The 19,223-nt window shown below is 46.0% G+C and overlaps 1 protein-coding gene across 2 annotated transcripts in view; it reads right to left on the bottom strand.

Moving 5' to 3' along the window:
• arfgef3 (ARFGEF family member 3) overlaps positions 1 to 19,223 on the bottom strand; it is a 131,553-nt gene that overhangs the window by 65,047 nt on the left and 47,283 nt on the right. Inside the window, exons 1-11 of one of the 2 annotated variants that reach the window (XM_068045508.1) lie at positions 19,149 to 19,195; positions 14,009 to 14,140; positions 12,783 to 12,851; positions 11,961 to 12,083; positions 11,404 to 11,446; positions 10,021 to 10,105; positions 9,705 to 9,809; positions 7,136 to 7,460; positions 5,656 to 5,768; positions 3,542 to 4,467; positions 1,956 to 2,122 (exon numbers count right to left, since the gene is read on the bottom strand). In XM_068045508.1, the coding sequence (XP_067901609.1) occupies positions 1,956 to 2,122; positions 3,542 to 4,467; positions 5,656 to 5,768; positions 7,136 to 7,460; positions 9,705 to 9,809; positions 10,021 to 10,105; positions 11,404 to 11,446; positions 11,961 to 12,083; positions 12,783 to 12,851; positions 14,009 to 14,071 (2,019 nt within the window). In that variant the 5' untranslated portion in view covers positions 14,072 to 14,140; positions 19,149 to 19,195. Of the gene's footprint in view, positions 1 to 1,955; positions 2,123 to 3,541; positions 4,468 to 5,655; positions 5,769 to 7,135; positions 7,461 to 9,704; positions 9,810 to 10,020; positions 10,106 to 11,403; positions 11,447 to 11,960; positions 12,084 to 12,782; positions 12,852 to 14,008; positions 14,141 to 19,148; positions 19,196 to 19,223 lie in introns of those variants that run through there. The other variant, XM_068045507.1, reaches the window with a different exon arrangement.

The following is a 19,223-nucleotide window of genomic DNA, read 5'->3' as shown; positions in this document are numbered from 1 at the left end:
AACCAAACACCTCAGGACTATCGTGTGGTTACATTTACAAACATTCGAAAAAGGCAGTCCTGAAACTGGGAACGCAATTCATTCAGTGAGATCACCAGGCACTCCTGGCCATACAATGACCAAGGTCATAGTACATACGGATAACCTGCCTACCCTGTTATGATGTTTGCACTCATCAGGGTGAGGGGCGTTAGTACGAGGTAATTGAACACTTTCCATTTTAGGCATCAAGCATTCAAGGTAGAACACAGCTAAATACAGAGGAATGGTCATCACTGACTGGCACTTAGCGACAGAGTCCTGTCCTATACCAAGAGTGCCTCTTCCTATACCAATAGTCCTGTCCGATACCAGCAGAATCCTGTCCTATACCCACACAGTCTCTTCCTATACCAACACTTATGTGCACTAATCCACAGAGTCCCTCCCTTTACTCAGTATTTCTCCCCGGATCACGACCGACAATCCCTTTACCCATAGAGTCCACCCTATTCTTTCACTGACTGGTATTACCCGAGTCCCTCCCTATGCCCAGTGTCTCTCCCTGTAACATCACTGACAGGTGATACCCAAGCAGTGTCATTGTAATCTTCCCTTTCAATGATTGATACTTAACAAAAAAGGATTTGAAATGAAAACAGCAAAGGAGATTGAGGGGAGATCTGATGGAAGTGTACAAGATGATGATAGGTTTAGATAAGGTAGACAAAGAAAAGCTGATCCCATTAGCTGATGGCACAAGGACTAGGTGACACAGATTTAAGGTTTTGGGCAAGAGACGCAGGGGAATGTGAGGAAGGACATTTATACCCAGCGAGTGGTAATGACCTGGAACTTGCTGCCTATGAGGGTGGTGGAAATGGAGACGATGAATGATTTTGTAAGAAATTTGGATGGGCACTTGAGGGAAATAAACATACAAGGCTACAGGGTTAGAGCCAGGGAGTGGGAATGATTGGATTGCTCGGCAGAGAGCAGGCATGGACTCAATGTGTTGAATGATGTCCTTCTATACCATTGTGACACTGTGACTTTTGGACCTATTAATATTTGTTAATCTTAACTTTAATTAGATGGACCTTTGCTGGCTGGCAAGACACAAGTTACTGACAACTGATAATACCACATCAATTCAACAACCATCAACAGTGCATAGTGAATCTGGGCAACATCTTCCAAAGGAATCGCATAATGTTTTAGCTTTTTAAATTCATCTTGGGATATGGACAAGGCCAGCACCTATTGGTCATCCCTCCACAGTGCAGCGGTTTGATACAACTAATGGCTCACTAGATCACTTAAGAGTTAACCCCCGTTGGTTTGGGGCTGGAATCACGTATAGGCCAGACTGGGTAGGGACAGCAGGCTGTCCTACAACAAGCTGACAGCTCTTGCTGATATTTCCAGATTTTTCATAACTAAAATTCAAAATTCTCAAACTGCTATGGTGGGATTTGTACTCACGATCTCTGGATTAATAATCCAGGCCCCGGATAACTAGTTAAATAAGTAGGTCCTGCGGTGAGTCTGTATGTTGAGGCTCAGCAAGGAAGCTCAAGCCCGCCACAGGAATATGGTTCTGTTACTTTGCGGAGAATTTCAGCTGGGGCTTAGCGGTGTTTCTGGTCAATGACCAAAAATAGTGTCATTTTGTGAATGAAGACAGAAATCAGATCTAAATTTTTCTTTTTCTTGAAAGCTATGAATCAAATTGGACGAAGGAAACCACTTAGAACCTTAACTCGTCAAGTGGGAATCTCACGTGACTGGGCGGAATGCTGGTATCACACCACTGACTTCAATGCAGAATGATTTGAATGCAGTGCTGCACCCGATCCCGTTTGCTCGAGGCAGGTGCATTAGGTTTGAACTGACCTTGAAATAAAGGGATGGAACTTAAAAGTGCCTTTTCAGAGAGACTGCCGAAGCCCCTCCTCCCTCGGCCGAACCCTTACCAGTGACGTGGGGACAGGTGCTGGCTTTTTCCGGTAGTAATCGCAGGCGATCAGCTTCAGGTTCAGCGACAGCGCATGGAAAGCCACGAGGTACAATCCGTCTGCGTTCATTAGCGTCTGGCAGCAGGAGCTCTCACTGCTGCCCGTACCCGGAGAACGCAAGAGTTCTGAAAGAGACCAAGAGGTGGTCAGCATGGGGATTGTTGACCAAAATCAGGAGAATCACAATCAATATTTGGATGTTCCGATTTTATTAATAAATAAAATGGGGAAATGCTTCCCTCTTTGAAGTGGCTAGAGGGGATCATTATTGGGATCTGGAAGGTGCTGATAATGTTTCACACACAAGGTTCAGTATAACATGCTCCCAGGTTAAGTGTTCTGTCCATTAGAGGGATCTTTAATCTCCGGCAATGTCCCTGAACCCCAATCTCAGAGGCACATGGTCTAATGTACCGCTGCAACCATTTCCATTAGAAAGAAAGAACTTGCATTTCTATAGCACCTTCCTCCACCCCAGGACACCCTAAAGCGCTTTACAGGCAATGAGTTACTTTTGAAGTGTAGTCACTGTTGTAATTTAGGAAGCAGCCAATTTGCGCACAGCAACCTCCCTCAAACAGCAATATGATAAATGACCAGGTAATGTGTTTAAAGTGTTATTGGTTAAGGGATAAACATTGGCCAGGACAAGGGTATGGACTCCCCGATCTTCCTCAGAATAGACCCATGGGAATCTTTTACGTCCACCTGAAAGGACAGACGGGGCCTCAGTTTAACGTCTCATCCGAAAGACAGCGCTTCTGACAGTGCAGCACTCCCTCAGTACTGCACTGGAGCATCAGCCTAGATTATGTGCTCAAGTCTCTGGAGTGAAACTCAAACCTACAACCTTGTGACTCTGCGGCATAAATGCTACCAACTGAGCCATTGCTGATACCTGAGAGATCGGTGTAGTAGACTGGAGTTATTTACTCTAATTCCTGCCTTTTCCCCATATCCTTCCTTTTCAAAGACAACTTAGAAATTACTGCCTATGGCTAATGGTTTCTGCTCTTTGGCCAATATAAGTGACAGCCTGTTTATACAACATTGAATGTTTTAAGTGTTGCTTTAAGTAAGTGTACCAGTCGTTTGCTAGTACAGAACTTGAAAATTGCTGAAAATAGAGACAGGTTGTCGAAGTTTTTCGTCTTGCACTCATCAGGACAATCGCAAGAATAACCAATGTAAGGGAAAACAACAACTTATACTGCATGAGAAGAGAGTGCTGATTGGTTGGCAAGTGAACTCTGATTTGCCATGGAGAATGCACCAGTTTACAGTGACTGACAGTTAACAGCAGTAACAGATTGTCAGTAGCACTCGCAGTGCGGTGCATTTGTGCGTACTGGAAGCTACATATATTAATACACAGGGCCCTGTTTTTAGCGGACAGAAAGAACATGTACACACAATGCGCCTGTTTCAGCTGAACAAAATAAGTGACAGCCATTCGCTGGTTCATTCCTCAGGGCAATGCCTTGACCAATCAGAGTCAAGCTGCCTGGTTTAAATTTCAAACAAAGCTCGGCAGTTGACTGTACCTGATTGCAGACCCGAGCAAAATGTAGAGGCAAAACTCTGCAGTGAAGAGTCGACCTCCTCTGGGCTCTGAAGAGACAATAGACGAGGGAGGAGAGTAACGAGTGACTGCACGAAGATACGGGCACTGTGCTGGTCAGCCTCCTGGTTCTTTAGGACCTTCAAGGTGAGGGTGGCTCCGTGTAGTGACCTGTGACCAAGGCAATCCCTGGGCGTCTGCTCCTCGTCTGCCAGAGAGCAGTTGTCGGAGCCTATTTCCGAGACATCCGATCTCCCAGAGTCCTTTTCGGCTGCCATCGAGTACTGATCGCACGAGTCGAATTCAGTCCTGGAAATGTCTTGTTCATCGATACTAAAATTACTTTCGCTGTATCGGGATCCTGGTGGCTTATTAGTCCTGGGATCAACTGATAAGAAGTTTGCTAAATCTGGATAGGCATGGATGTTGTTTCGATGAATTAGTTCCAGCTGTTCTCCCTGCTCTGGTCCCAACACTGGCATTTTGCTCAGTGCCTCATTAATATCGAGGCCAGTGGAATATTCCAAGTGATTCCTCAGCAGCTGGGGGTTCTCCTCCGGGGTGGTTTGCCCCATACCCTCCTCCAGGGTGGTGTGGCCGGTGTCCGTGGTGACACTGATGCCGGGACTCTTCTCGTTGCTTGACTCCCAGTGAGCCTGCTCCGCTGAGAGGATGCGCCGCTGCCACCTGAAGTCAGCCTCGCTGATCTCCATGGACTCCCGAGTGGATTCACTCCCGCCCTTCAGCTCCTCCATGTGCCTTAACAGGTGGCGGACCTGCTCCTCGCTAAGCCCCTTCCCTTGGCTCAGCTCGTCTAGGGCACTGAGCAAGGTACAGACGCAGGACACTGAGGCATAACAGGCCTCAATCCCTCCTTTAATGCAGGCCTCCGTCATTCCGTCCATGATGCTGCAGAGAGAGAAAAACATAACACCGAGTTCCTGCTTCATCTGACCAGTTAGCTTATCAACAAAAACCCTGGCATACTCGAAGGGAAACATGTGTGGGTTGGGGTGGGCCAAAGGTCAAACCATCAAAATAAAACACAAAATAACAAAAAAGGGAAGCGTCCACTTTGGGCCTCGGAAAGATGTATTAGAGGACACAGAAATCTGGTCCAGGGGATACAGGTTTAAGGTTTTGGGCAAGGAATGCAGGAGGGATGTGAAGAAGAATTTTTTTTACACAGCGGGTGGTAATGACCTGGAACTCACTGCCCACGAGGGTGGTGGAAATGAAGACCATCAATGATTTCTCAAGGAAACTGGATGGGCACTGGAGGGAAATAAACTTGCAGGGGTACGGGGATAGAGTGGGGGAATGGGACTGGCTGGATTGCTCTACACAGCATGGACTGGATGGGCCAAATGGCCTCCTTTTGTGCCTTAATGACTCTATGATTCTAGAGTATTTTCTAAACGGTGAGAAGCTAGGAACTGCGAAGGAGCAGAGAGATTTAGGGCTTCAAGCTCAAAATTCACTAAAAGCCAGTGATAAAAATAATTGCAAAGGCTAACAGGATGTTGGTTCCATCTCAAGGGCAGTTTTACAAAGGGCTCGAAGTTAGATAAAGTTCTGGTTAGACACAATGTAGAGTAGTGTGTGCAGCTGTGGACACCACACCTCTGGTAGGAGTGCAGCACAGATTCTCTCGAATGAAACCAGGGCTAAAAGCGTTCAGTTATGACGAGACATTGCTTAGACCAGTCTTGTATTCATTTGAGGACAGAAGATTAAGAGATGATCTAACTGAGGTGTTCAAGACGATGAAAGGATTTCCTTGGGGAGATAGAGAGAGACTATTCCCTCTGGGGGGTGGGGGAGTTCAGAACAATTAGAGCTAGCCCGTTCATGAGTGATGTCGGGAAGCACTTCTTCACACAAAGGGTAGTGGAAATCGGGAACTCTGTCCCCCAAAAAATGTGAGGCTCGGAATTAATTGAAAAATTTCAAAACTGATAGATTTTTGTTAGGCAAGGGGATTAAAGGTTACGGAACCAAGGTGGATTGATGGAGTTAACATACAGGAGAGGAAATTATTGGATAAAAATAGTCAGTGATAATGTACAAGATGGAACCATTGAGCATGAGACTTACATCTTATGAAGATCCAAGTGAGATTTCCTTTTCTGACTGGACCTCCTCTTTGTTTCTCCTTCATACATGGTGGGTCCGGCAAGATCATACAGGCGCTGGGGGCTGCTGAGGATCTGTGCAGATAGATTCGGACAAGTGTTAGTGTGGTTAAAAGTACAGTCCCATCTCGTCATTGGTCGCACTCTGCCCACTAAGCCTGTCAGTCCCCACTCCAGAAACAGTGAGCACAACATCTAGGCTAACACTCCCAGTACCTGCACTGAGGGAGTGCTACACTGTCAGAATGATGCCTTTTGGATGAGATGTTAAATGGAGGCCCCATCTGCCCCTCTCAGGCGGTTATAAAAGATCCATTGGCATAACCCCGAAGAAGAGCACAGGAGTTCTGGCCAAGATTTATCCCTCAATCAACGTCACTGAAACAGCTTATCTAGTCATTATCTCATTGCACTTTGTTGGATCTTGCTGTGCATAAACTGGCTGCCACTTTTCTTTACAAAACAACGGTGGCTCTAACGCAAAGGTAATTGATTGGCTGTGAAGCACTTTGGGAGGTCCTGAGGATGTGAAAGGCGCTATATAAATGCAAGTTCTTTCTTTTTATAATTAGTTTATTGGTAGAGGCATCAATGTTGATCAGGGCACTGGGGAACTCCTTCCTCTTCGCTAAATGCTGTACATTAGATCTTTAACAGCTACCTGAGCCAGACAGGTGGGGCCTTGGGTTTACCCGAAAGACAATGGCTGCAACAAAGCAGTCCTTCTGCAGCGCTGCACTAGAGCATCTGTCTGTACTGCCCATGGTGTCAAAAGAATAATTGGAAGTGAACGCAGCAATGAACGTTGTGAAGCAGTGTGCACAATACTGTTTTTAGAGAAAGACAAAGATTGGGATAAAGAATCAGAGAGCGGTGCTAGAGATGAACAAAACGGTATCACAAGGGCCATCACTGCTTCACGTAACAGGAAGGCTTGTTATTTTGCCTTGTTAATTTCATTCTGTTAGTCTCAGGCAAGTTTTAATGCCAAAGGTTGGTTTTATAAAGATACCATGAAATTACAGCTTTTATCTATATTACAAATTTTGCATAAAACAGCACTTCTTTCATGTGTCACTCTTGCTTTCTGTCACACTTCCTCCATCGCAGTTCACCCATCGCACTTTCTCAAGCACACCTCCTGTAACACTTCCCCCGTCACACATTGTTGATAACACCCCTTTTGTATATAAAACACTGGATCGTCCAAGCCACAGTGAGGAATGGCACAGGCTTTGTTTTTAATTCATTCTCAGGCTGTTGGCATTGCTGGAAAGGCTGGCATTTATTGCCCATTCAACAGAACTGAATGGCTCACTAAGCCACCTCAGAGGGCAGTTGAGTCAACCATGTTAATACAGGACTGGAGTCACCACATGTACAGGTCCAGACAGAGTGAAGGGCAGCACGTTTCCTTCCTTGAACAAAGGACACTATCCTACCTCTTTCATGATCTTGATAGCCTCCACCCTATGTTGTGGTGGTGGATACAACAAAAGGCGGTGATACAACGACTGCAGAACTGGCCTCAGTGACTCCATACAGCCGACCAATCGCACCAGCTCTGCTGCTATGTAATATATGGTGCGTGCCACCGGTCCGATGAGTGCGGGCGCTGTGGAAGAGCACCCAGATCCACGGCCATGATCAGAGACCCCGGACAGAGGAGCCTCACTCTCCGTCAATGAGACCACGTGACCTGATGAGATAGTCTTGTCGTGGATTGGGTTGCCCAGGATGACTATCAGGGCGGGACAGAGGTGCTTCCTGTAACAAGAAGAAAAGGCATTTGAGGAAGAAGCATGGACAACAACAACGTGCATTTATATAGCACTTTTAATGGAGTAATGTCCCCGAGACACTTCACAGAAACATGATCAGACCTAAAATGACACTGAGCCACATGCAATACTAGAACAGATGACCAAATGCTTGATCAAAGAGGCAAGTTTTAAGCAGTCTCTTAAAGGAGGAGAGAGGGCTAGAGGGGTTTAGGGGAGGATTTTCAAGAGCTTGGGGCCTATATAACAACCTGTATTTATATAGCACCTTTTACATAATAAATAGTCCCAAGATTCTTCAAGAAGCATTTAAAAACAAAATTTGACTCCAAGCCACAAAAGGAGATGACCAAAAGCCTGACCAAACAGGTAGGTTTTAAGAAGATTCTTGAAGGAGGAAAGCGAGGTAGAGAGTAGGGCGGGATTTCTAAAGCTTAGGGCCTAGGCAGCTGAAGGCATGGCCACCAATGGAGAAGAGATAAAAACCGGGAATGCTCAAGAGACCAGAATTAGAGGAGTGCAGATATCTTGGGAAGGTTGTGGGACTGGAGGAGATTACAGAGATAGGGAGGGGAGAGGCCATGGAGGGATTTGAAAATCCAGAGTGGTCAATAATTAGGGGGCATAGATTTAAGGTAAGGGGCCGGAGGTTTAGAGGGGATTTGAGGAAAAACTTTTTCACCCAGAGGGTGGTTGGAATCTGGAACACACTGCCTGAAGGGGTGGTAGAGGCAGGAACCCTCACACTATTTAAGAAGTATTTAGATGAGCACTTGAAACGCCATAGCATACAAGGCTACGGGCCAAGTGTTGGAAAATGGGATTAGAATAGATAGGTGCTTGATGGCCGGCACAGACACGATGGGCCGAAGAGCCTGTTTCTGTACTGTATAACTCTATGACTCTAAAATAAGAATGAGAATTTTAAAATTGAGCTGTTGATTAACCGAGAGCCAATGTAGGTCAGTGAGCACAGGGATGATAGATGAACAGGACTCGGTGTGAGTTAGGACATGGGCTAATGGCTCAAATGAGAATGAGGCTTCACAAGAAGACTAAAAGGCCCTGATCCACAAAGCCTGTTGTAGTTCCAGAGTTGCCTAGCAACCATGACCTGACAAAGAATGATACTGAAGGGCTCGGAGAAAATGGCTGGGAAATGGAATGAGGAGAAATGGGATGAGAGTACATAGCCTGGTACAGGCCCAATGGCCTTCCTCCACTGCAAGTTCTATGATTCTCTATCAGACTGGTAACTGAGTGAAGATTCAGATCGCCACAAAAATAAGTGCTATATTGCTATTGTTTTATAGGGAGTAGGGAGGCTTGCATACCAACTTGGGTTGTACTTGGAGGTTTCATCACATGACCTCCGGCCTTCAACCACTCTGCCCAATCAGACAACGTGTTTTCCCCCAAGTTTATTGGCAGCAGTGTCCAGGAAAATTAGCTTCAATTCCTACAGACTCCAGGGCAATCCTAGAGTGTAAGTCCTGGGGAATAATTTACTTTCTGGTGTGGCATGTTCTGGACCCAATGTCTATTTAAACATGAACTAACTCACATAGTATGGTCCCAGTGGGTGGCCATTTCCACCACTGCCGTCCCCTAGTAGCACAGTCGGTAAATCTGGCATCCTGTTGTGGTGCCCGAACATTCAGGAGCAGGGTAGATTCACTAATTCGTCCAGGGTCAGTGCTTGGATCACTGTCAACTGACCTCAGAGTCCTGCACTGCACAGAGTGACAGGAGAAAAAAAATACACTAGGTTTTAGGGAATGGAACTAATTGGAATAGCTCTTTCAAAGAGCTGGCAGAGGCAGAATGGGTCGATTGGACTCCTGTTCTGTTTGCAGTTCAGTGGCGGTCTACCAGAAAGTGTTTGGAAGTCAAGTCAGGAAGGATTGGGATGGGCTGTGATGCCCTTCGAAGTCGAATAGTCTGCCTAATACAAAATGAGTCCATTAGTTAGTACCACACACGCCCTGACTAACTGACAGTTTACTGCCCTTCCCGCACCACCATTTCAGTCAATGCTTCCTGCAGCATGCGACAGAAACATAAAACCAGTGAGAGAAATTCAATGCTGCAACTGAAGTATGGTGAATAGTCACTTGGCGGAGAGCTGCTTCAGGAGGTATTGGTGCAGCTGTAGCCCAGCGCGTCAGGGAGTGTAAAACAACACCAATTCCAATAGGTAGATTACAAATAAACCATTAACACCACTCACCATAACAGGTCTGTGAAACCTTTATGACGATGCATGATAGGAGAGGAGCTGCTGAGCATGGACAGGATACACTCCAGATAAAGGAGCTGCAACTGCTGGTTATTACTGAAAGCAAGAGGTTAGAAGTTAGAATAGGGACTGCAGCCTGGGCAAATTCAACTAGAAATTCAAAACTGAATCATGTTAATTACACAGGCAAAGTGGTGACGAGTCCATGCCGCGAATTTGGGCGGAGATTGGGTCCGAGCTCAAGAGGCTTATGAATTCTTGGGAAAACGTTTAGGCACGGAACGACGTTCTGATAGAGTCCACTTACTTCACAACTCTTTGCAACTTCTCGCAAAGCACAGCGAGCACTGAGACCACATCCTCACACAGAGACTCGGCCGACATTGAAGAACCTGGCAAAAGGAGTCCAACACAAGAAGGCTCAGAACAACTCAAACACTTCAGGCCCACTGTACTCAAGGTATTGTAAACCTTCCATTGACTTTAATAATAACAGGAGAAAACGCAGAATGAGGAAATCCCAATCAACAAGAACAGCTTGTCAGAGTAAAACACCCTCAAGACATTTCACAAGAGCAAAATCAAACTAAATTTGATACCGAGCCACATAAGGAAATATTAGAATAAGTGACTAGTAGCTTGGTCAAAGAGTGGGTTGTAAGGAGATTCTTAAAGGAGGAGCTTACAAACCCCCACTCATTTAACCCAGTGTTGTCATGGCGATGTCAGCAAGGCACAATGATAGACATGTGAAAAACTACCTCGAAGAACAATCACAGATTCCATCCTTCTGAACCTGGACTGTGCTTGGAGAGGGCATTTTGACTGATGCCACAGTCTTGGGGAGAGGTACAAGCGGAGATGTTGGGGGGAACACATGACTGATGAATTAAATTACCACCTAAGAAGCTTATTTGGCTAAAAAACCAAGGGGCGATGAGGAGAATTTTTTTTAATGCAGTGAGTTGTTGTGAACGCACTGCCTGAAAGTGTGCTGGAAGCAGATTCAATCGTAACATTCAAAAGGAAATTGGATAAATACTTGAAGAGGTAAAACTTACAGAGCCATAGGATAAGGGTGGAGGGCAGAGGGGGAGTGGATGTACAGAAGGAGGCCATTCGGCCCATCGGGTCCATGCCAGCTCTCTGTAGAGTAATCCAGTCAGTCCCATTTCATCAGTCAATTCCCGTAGCCCTGCAAGTTTATTTCCTTCAAATGCCCATCCAATTTCCTTTTAAAATCATTGATCATCTCCGCTTTCACCACCCTCGTGGGCAGCGGTTTCCAGGTCATTATCACTTGCTGCGTAAAAAACTTCCTCCTCACATTCCCCCCCGTATCTCTTGCCCAAAACCTTAAATCTGTGTCCCCTGGTCTTTGTACCATCAGCTAATGGGAACAGCTTTACTTTGTCTACCTTATCTAAACCTGTCATAATCTTGTACACCTCTATCAAATCTCCCCATCAATCTCCTTTGCTCCAAGGGATTAATTAGACAGCTCTTTCGGAAAGTCAGCACAGGCACAACAGACCGAATGGCCTCCTTCTGTGCTGGATGATTCTATAAGCAAGCTAGGTGACACTCTGTAACCTTCAAAATAAGTTTCAAGTATCTACCACCAAGAGTTACAAAGTATTAAGAGCACAGAAACAGGCCATTGGCATAACTGGCCCATGCCAGGGTTTACCTTTATTGTGATGTTCCTCCTGCAATGGGCACCCTTCCTCGTTCTGTCAAGAGAAAAAAGATTACATATTTAGTGAGGTCAGGTCATCAACGTCACACTGGATGATGAGATGGTGGCATAGTGGTAATATCACTTAGCTAATGCCCTGGGAATGAAACAGCACAGAAAGAGTCCATTGTCCCTCTACTGGCTCTTTTAAAAAGTGCTATCCAATTAGTTGCAATCCCCAACATCTGCAGGATTGTTTTCGCTCTTTGCTCTCCACAATGAAGGGCATATTTTGAGAACATTTAGCGCTTCACCACTATAACACTGTTACTCTAACCCCACTTCCTTACAGCTCCCATTTGTTTTGAATCACATTGTCTGGCTTGCAATAGGGTCACGATAATGCCTTTACATCGTGGCTCGCTCCCCTCCCCGACCTTTTTACACAGTTGACCTCCAACCCAGGACACGCTTCACAGTTGGGGAAACCCAGCCCAGAAACACACCACAGGCAAGATACCGAGCGACAGGCGGCAGCGACGCCTCCTGTCGTTGACGCAACGCCTCACCTCGCCCTCCTGCTTGAGACGGAGCTGCTGAGTTAGGTCACTCAACATCTGGCTGAGCGTGGCCCGCACGGCGGTGTTGATACTGCGCTGGTGACAGCTGGCGACGTAAGTCTCGATGCAAACCTGGTTCGCAACAACAAGGAGAGGGGACTTTAGATGAGCAGTAAAAGCCATGATTAACCGTGTTCACGGGGTTGAGTTATGGCGGAGGGTGGGAAATGGAGTTGGGTGGGGGTGCGGGGGGGGGGGGGAACAGCTGGTCTCTGAGTGTCCTGCGCTCCCCTGCCGGTTTCTGCAGCCCTTCCATCAATGTTACAGAGGAGGATCAGGGGAACCCACTGATGGAAATTCAACACGATATATCTGTCACTGCTTGTTTCATACGATTGTATGTGGGGTGAGCATATAGGAAATGTCGTCACTGTTGGAATAGAGGCAAATGTAGCAGCCAATGTGCAGCACAGCAGGATCCCATCATCAGCAATGACAGAAGTGACTAAATAATGGCGGGGCTCCAGAGAAGGTAAGTAACGTGGGCAATTTTAATTTCCCACCCACCGGGTTTTTAGAGTTAAAATTGACCCCCCCAACCATCATTGACACTCAGAATGTTAACTTGAGAATGGGGACTGAAAAAAAAAAAGCTTGTATTGGTAAAGTTCCTCTCTTGACTTCAGAACACCCCAAAATGCTTTGCAGCCAACACAAACACAACACACGTATACACAAACATGCACATGTACATAAACGCGCATAAACACATACGCGGAGACAAGCTTTGTCAAAACAGACATGGTGTGAAGAACACACCGGCAGCGTTACCTCAGCAATCTTCAGCACAGCGCTTCCGTTTATTTCAAACGTCGATGAATACGTGATGCAAAGTAGCACCTGTTAATGAGGAAGAAAAATATCAGCGGATAGGCAGTAATAAAATCTCAAACCCAGTCACAATCTCCGCACATCCGCAACAGAAACGGTTTCTCAAGAATTCTACACACCAACGGCTGTTCCATCAATGTTTGCCTCAGGGAACAACTGTGGCAAATGAGGAGAAGTTAGGATCGAGGCCGTGGGGCTGAATGGTGCTCTGGTTACCCTGCACCTTGAACATCATGTACAAGGGACTCTTCTGCCTTCCCTCTGAAGGTGTGTCTCAGGACGATATTCTGGGAATTTGGTCCATACTCGCTATCTAGGCCCAGTCCGACCTTTGCCAGGTGGAAACAGACTTACATCCCATCCTGGGCCTTCCAAAGGCCCCAAGAAGAAAAGAAAAAGACTTACATTTGCATAGTGCCTTTAACATCCCAAAACACTTTGCAGCCAATGCAGTCCTGCTGTAAAGTAGGGAACACAGCAGCCAATTTGCTCCCACAAACAGCATTGTAATAATGACCAGATAATCTGTGCTCGTGATGTTGGTTGATGTACAAATATTATCCAGGGTACCCGGGGAAAACTCCCCTACTGGTCTTTGAAATCGTGCCATGGGATCCTTTACTTTTACCTGAGACGGCAGATGGGGGTCTTCGTTTAATGTCTCAACTGAAAGACAGCACCGCTGACAGTGCAGCATACCCTCAGTACTGCACTGGAGTGTCAGCCTAGAGTGGGACTTGAACCCACAACCTTATGCCTCATGAGGTAGGAGTTCTACCCACTGAGCCACCTAAAAGAAATTAATAATATTGATATAGCTAGCCATGTATGGCCTTTGCCTTCCCCAGTTAAGGCCCTCTGATTCTACAGGTTGCTCCCTCTGCTTCTCCTCATCTCAGTCAGGAGGGAATCCTGTGAATGAGAACGAGCCAAGGACCCTGACAAGTGAAATGTCCCTGTCCCTGGGATTTCACATGAGGGTTTGGAGCACTAGATGCTGGTGGTTGGAAATCAGTCCAGGAGCAGAATAGGTATTCCCTGGAGTTTTGAGGCCCATCTCTTTAAGCGGAACCACGCATAGATTAGGGGCACCCCATCAAAAAATAAATCCCTTCAAGGGCTCAATCACCCTTATATAAGTCAGCATTTTATAAATCAGCGACAACCTTCATCACTTCCACTTGCAGGTCCTCATTGAGAAAGGGTGTAACCTTCATGCAGTCCAGCATCTGATTCAGCAGCTGCTTCTCCTCCAGTTCCTCCTCCGTAGACACCAGCCTCTTGTCCGCCAGCAGTTTCTAACGAAGCACATGCACGTAAGTTACCTCTGCAACACCAAGACTGCCCACTTCCACCTCCGTCACATCACCTGCCTCCGCCCCTGCCTCAGCTCATCCACTGCTGAAACCCTCATCCCTGCCTCTGTTACCTCTGGACCCGACTATTCCGAGGCTCTTCAAGGCCAACTTCCCACTTTCCACCCTCCGTAAACCGGATCTTATTCAAAACCCTGCAGCCCGTGTCCTAACCCGCACCAAATCTGGTTAACCCATCACACCGGTGCTCGCTGACCTACATTGGCTCCCAGTCTGTCAACGGCTCGATTTAAAAATTCTCATCCTTGTTTACAAACCCTTCCATGGCCTCTCACATCCCTACCTCTGCAGCCTCCTTCAGCCCTCCACGATTCTTCCAATTCTGGCCCATTTATGGTCCACCATTGGCGGCCGGGCCTTCAGCTGCCTGAGCCCTAAGCTCTGCAATTCCCTCCCTAAACCTCTCCAACTCTCTACCTCTCTCTTCCTTTAATACGCTCCATAAGACCTATCTCTGGTCAAGCATTTGCTCATCTGTCCTAATATCTCCTTATATGGCTCAGTGTCAAATTTACTTTGACAATGCCCCTGTGAAGTGCCCTGGAGAAGTGTTATGATGTTAAAGGTGCGATATAAATGCAAGGTGTTGTTGTTGTTGAGTTACAGCTCCTGAGACCAAGGAAAATCCTAGGCTCGATAATATGTGGTGTCATGATACAGTCAGACGCAGATACATGTACAGCGGGCAAATTTTCTCCACTGGGCCAGTGGGGGAGTGGGGGGAGGCGGGCATTGGGGAGGGGGAAGGAGGATATGAAAGGATTCCTCCCTTGGGGAGGAATAAAATCCATCAGGATTTGAGTCAGTCATAGTCTTGCACACCTTCACAGGCTCCACTTAACAGAATGAGCTCCAGTCAGCTGGAAACTATTTGCCCATTGGCAACACTGGGGTATCTAGAATAATAGGTTAAGGCCTTCAAACCACAAGCAATATCTGATTAAATATATTGTATTCCCTTCTGCAGATGGGGAGAGGTAGAGGTGTTTACGGAGGGAATTCAGGAGAGTGAGACCTAGGTAGCTAGTGTTGAATGGTGGGGGAACAAAGGTGGGGAGGAGCCTGTTGATGTCATGCAGATGAACACTTGCATTTAAGAAGTGCACAGAGGGATTTATTGAAGTATATTAAAACGACATCAGCTGGAAAGTCTCTTTGCCTGGGAAATGAAATGGTGAATGTTTTTTGGAACATGATTGTGTTTAATGATAGTTCCAGGTACACCAGTTTGTCAATGTCACTTTCAGAAAAATGATTTAACTAGTGTACATCTGGGAAACAAGCTCTGCTCCAATCAAATAAACATTGATGAGGATGATTGTTTCATACATTAATCTGACCTCATCAACTTCAATGAGGCAACAGAAATAATCCATTTTCAAAGGTCTAATTGAATGAGTATTTCGAATAGTGCTGTTTCCTGTCTCGGGAAGGCTAGATTTGAGTATCGGGTATCAGCAATATGAGCTCTCTGCTCTGCTGTGTATTCACTTGCCCGGCGTGAAATGACAGGGATTTAAATACACCAGAGCACAGCTGAGATTGCTCCAGCATTCATTGTCATGTGTTTATGCATAAATGTACACACAAAGTAAGGACCTGCATTTCTATAGCACCATTCATGACCTCAGGACGTCCCAGAGTGCTTTACAGCCAACGAAGTACTTTTTGAAGTGTAGTTGCTGTTGTAATGTAGAAACCTGGCTGCCAATTTACACACAGCAAGATCCCACAAACAGAAGTGCGATAATGACCAGATAATCTGTTTTAGTGATGTTGTTGAGGAATAAACATTGGCCAGGACACTGGGGAGAACGCCCCTGCTTGTCTTCAAAATAATGCCACGGGATCTTCCATATCCATTGAGAGGGCAGACAGGGTGTTCATTGGTTTAATGTCTCAAGTGAAAGATTACACCTCTGACAGTGCAGCACTCCCTCAGTGCTCCACTATGATATAGACTCAAGTCTCAGGAGTGGGACTACAACATACAGCATTCTGACCCAGAGATGAAAGTGCTACCCACTAAGCCACAGCTGACCCAAGACATTTAAGGACGAGATGATGTCCCCTTTAAACTGTGAATGTTTCTACATCTTTACAACTTTCTAACAGTGATCAGCTTTAGCATAAAAGGTACATTGGTTTGTGACTCAATGCCTCACCCATGACTTCTTGCCATGTTGTAACGCTCAGTACATGGGCAACTGCTGCCAACAGGATTTTGAGGGACATCGCGTCACATCAGGGAGACTTTGTGCAGGTTTTGGGACGAGACTTCGCCCTATCCTTTGTGAGATCAACAACCAGGTGGGGAGAAACCTGCACTCAAGGTCACTCCTGCTGCACTCTTTCCCGCAATAAAAACTGAAAATGCCAGAAATACTCAGCAGGTCTGGCAGCATCTGTGGCCAGAGCATCTGTTTAACTGAGAAACAGTTAAAGTTTCAAGTCAATGACCCTTCATCAGAACGGTGAAAAGTTGGAAACGTTTCAAATCAAGTGAAATGGGGAAAGGTGGAAAAGGGGATGGCCTATAATAGGATGGGGTACAGGAGGGATTAAGTCACAAAAGAATTGTTGGTGTAGGGCCAAAGAGAACGGCAATGGAACAAGTAAAGAAACAAAAGATGTGTCTAGAGGAGGGGGGAATGATGAACCACTGCTATCCGAAAGCAAAAACAAGAGAAAAACGAGAGGAAAACCAAAACCTGGAAAGACAAAGGTAACAAAATGGGGAGGAGAGATTATGGTCTGAAATTGTTGAACTCATTGTTAAGTCTAGAAGGCTGTAGAGTGCCGAATTGAAAGATGAACTGCTGTGCCTCGAGCTTGTGTTGAGCTTCACTGGAACACTGCAGCAGGCCAAGGACAGAAAGGTCAGAGTGGGTGCGAAGTGGAGAATTAAAGTGGCAGGCGACCGGAAGCTTGGGGTTGCGCTTGCGGACTGAATGCAAAGTGGTCACCCAGCCTGCGGTTGGTCTCCCCAGTGCAGAGCACAGCGCACTGTGAGCAGCAAATACAGTAGACCAAATTGAAAGAAATTCACGGAAATTGTTGTTTCACCTGAAAGGAGCGTTTGGGGTCTTGGGCAGTGAGGAGAGAGGAAGTGAAAGGGCAGGATGAGGATAAGAGGGACCCTATCATGGTTCTGGGAGGGAGGGAAAAGCGCGAGATCAGAAGTGCGGGAAATGGAATGGACAGGATCAAGAGCCCTATCGACCATGGTTTGGGGGAGGGGGGGGAATTCCTTGGTTACAGATAAAGGAAGACATATCAGAAGTGCTGATATGGAAGGTTGCATCATCAGGACAGGTGCAATGGAAATGGAGAAAGTGAGAGAATGGAATAGACTCCTTATAAGAATCAAGGTAGCTGTGGGAGTCAGGGGGCTTTCTAAGGAAATGAACATGCAAAAGAATATTTCACTGCTTTGTGTTTAGACTAATTGGGTATAATTAACAATTCAGTGATCAGTGGGCCAGTTTGTGTTTTGAATGTTTTGAAGTCCAACACATTTCAAGTCCAAATATCCAGGATATTTTTCCCATCTTCTTTGTTCACTACCACGTCCATTTCCTTAGAAAGGTTTCGACTGAACACAGAATTTATTTTTTTCTGAATTTCAATTTCTGGGAAAACACTCGTGTACCATTCGTGGTAGAACAGTGGTTCACCAAAACACACACAGTTGTGTTTGAACCCAATTGCAAATTGCAACAGTCCTTACAGTAGCTAAAATTTTCAACCTCTCTTCCCTTTTTGCTTGTGCGTTATTGCACATTGCAAATGTTAACTATCCAACATCATCTCCCCAATCAAACCCCCCCCCACCTACCAACCACCACCCAACCAACTCCACCCTCCAACAACCTGCGCATCCCCCTGCCCCGGCTTGTTAAGTACAAGCACAGTGTGTGACTTTGTCAATTGCCAATTATGCTTTAAGCTCTTTACTGTATTCAACTGTTATCACAAATAAGTTACGACAAGGACTGGAAAATTTCTCAATAACTCTACCGACCTCACACATTGGAGGAACTGTGAGCCCAGAGCTAGTCAGATAGTAATTAGCGCTTCCAACTACTGACCAGGAAGCGTTACACAATTTTCAATGCGAGGAAGAGTGACGAGTCCAATTTCTGAGAAACTGTCCTGAAAGGAAAACTTGAGACAGGAAATGGTGGAATGGCCCAGATCAGGGCCAACAAAGGCTAGTCTGAGGGTGGCTCGTGTGCTTGAGGTGCTGAGGGCAGCAGAGAGCAGAGGTTACTTGCTTTGAAGCTTGCTCTGTAACTCCAGTGGCCACTTGTGTTGTGCTGAATTCAACTGCACCCCTCTCTGCTGCCTCTGTGCTCTGTAGAACTGGTCTGATGATGCCTTCGTGCTCTGATGCTGAGGAAAGCAGCCACTGAAAGTAGGGCTATGACAAGAAGTAAATATGAAGAACTTGTAATTATATAGCACCTCAGAATGTCTCAAAGGGCTTCACAGCCAATGAGTCAGTGTTGTAATGTCAGAAATTTGCACACAGCAAGCTCCCACAAACTGCAATGAGATAAATTACCAGATAATCTGTGTTTAGGTGTTGGCTCAGAGATAAATATTGGCCAGGGCCCCGGGCAGAGCTCGGCCACTTGTCTTTAAATAGTATCATGGGATCATTTACATGCACCTGAGAGAGGCAGACGGGACCTCAGTTTAATGTCTCATTGGAAAACGGCACCTCTGACAGTGCAGCACTCCCTCAGTGTCAGCTTGGATTATAGGCTCAAGCCTCCGGAGTGGGACTTGAACCCACAACCTTCTGACTTGGAGATGAGAACTAAACTACACTGAAGCAACACTAACTCTTTAACCAAATTAATCCACCGTTTAATGGTTTTTAAAACAGCACAGGCGAAACTGTTAAAAAAAATACTATAATCACCTCAGTGCTCAGTCAGTCAGGGATACAATGACCGTTATGTTACAGCTTCAGAAAGAAAAAGGAACAGAAACTCAG

This window comes from Heterodontus francisci, chromosome 13, assembly GCF_036365525.1.
Source record: "Heterodontus francisci isolate sHetFra1 chromosome 13, sHetFra1.hap1, whole genome shotgun sequence".
NCBI lineage: Eukaryota > Metazoa > Chordata > Chondrichthyes > Heterodontiformes > Heterodontidae > Heterodontus > Heterodontus francisci.
This window is presented reverse-complemented; position numbering and strand designations above follow the sequence as displayed.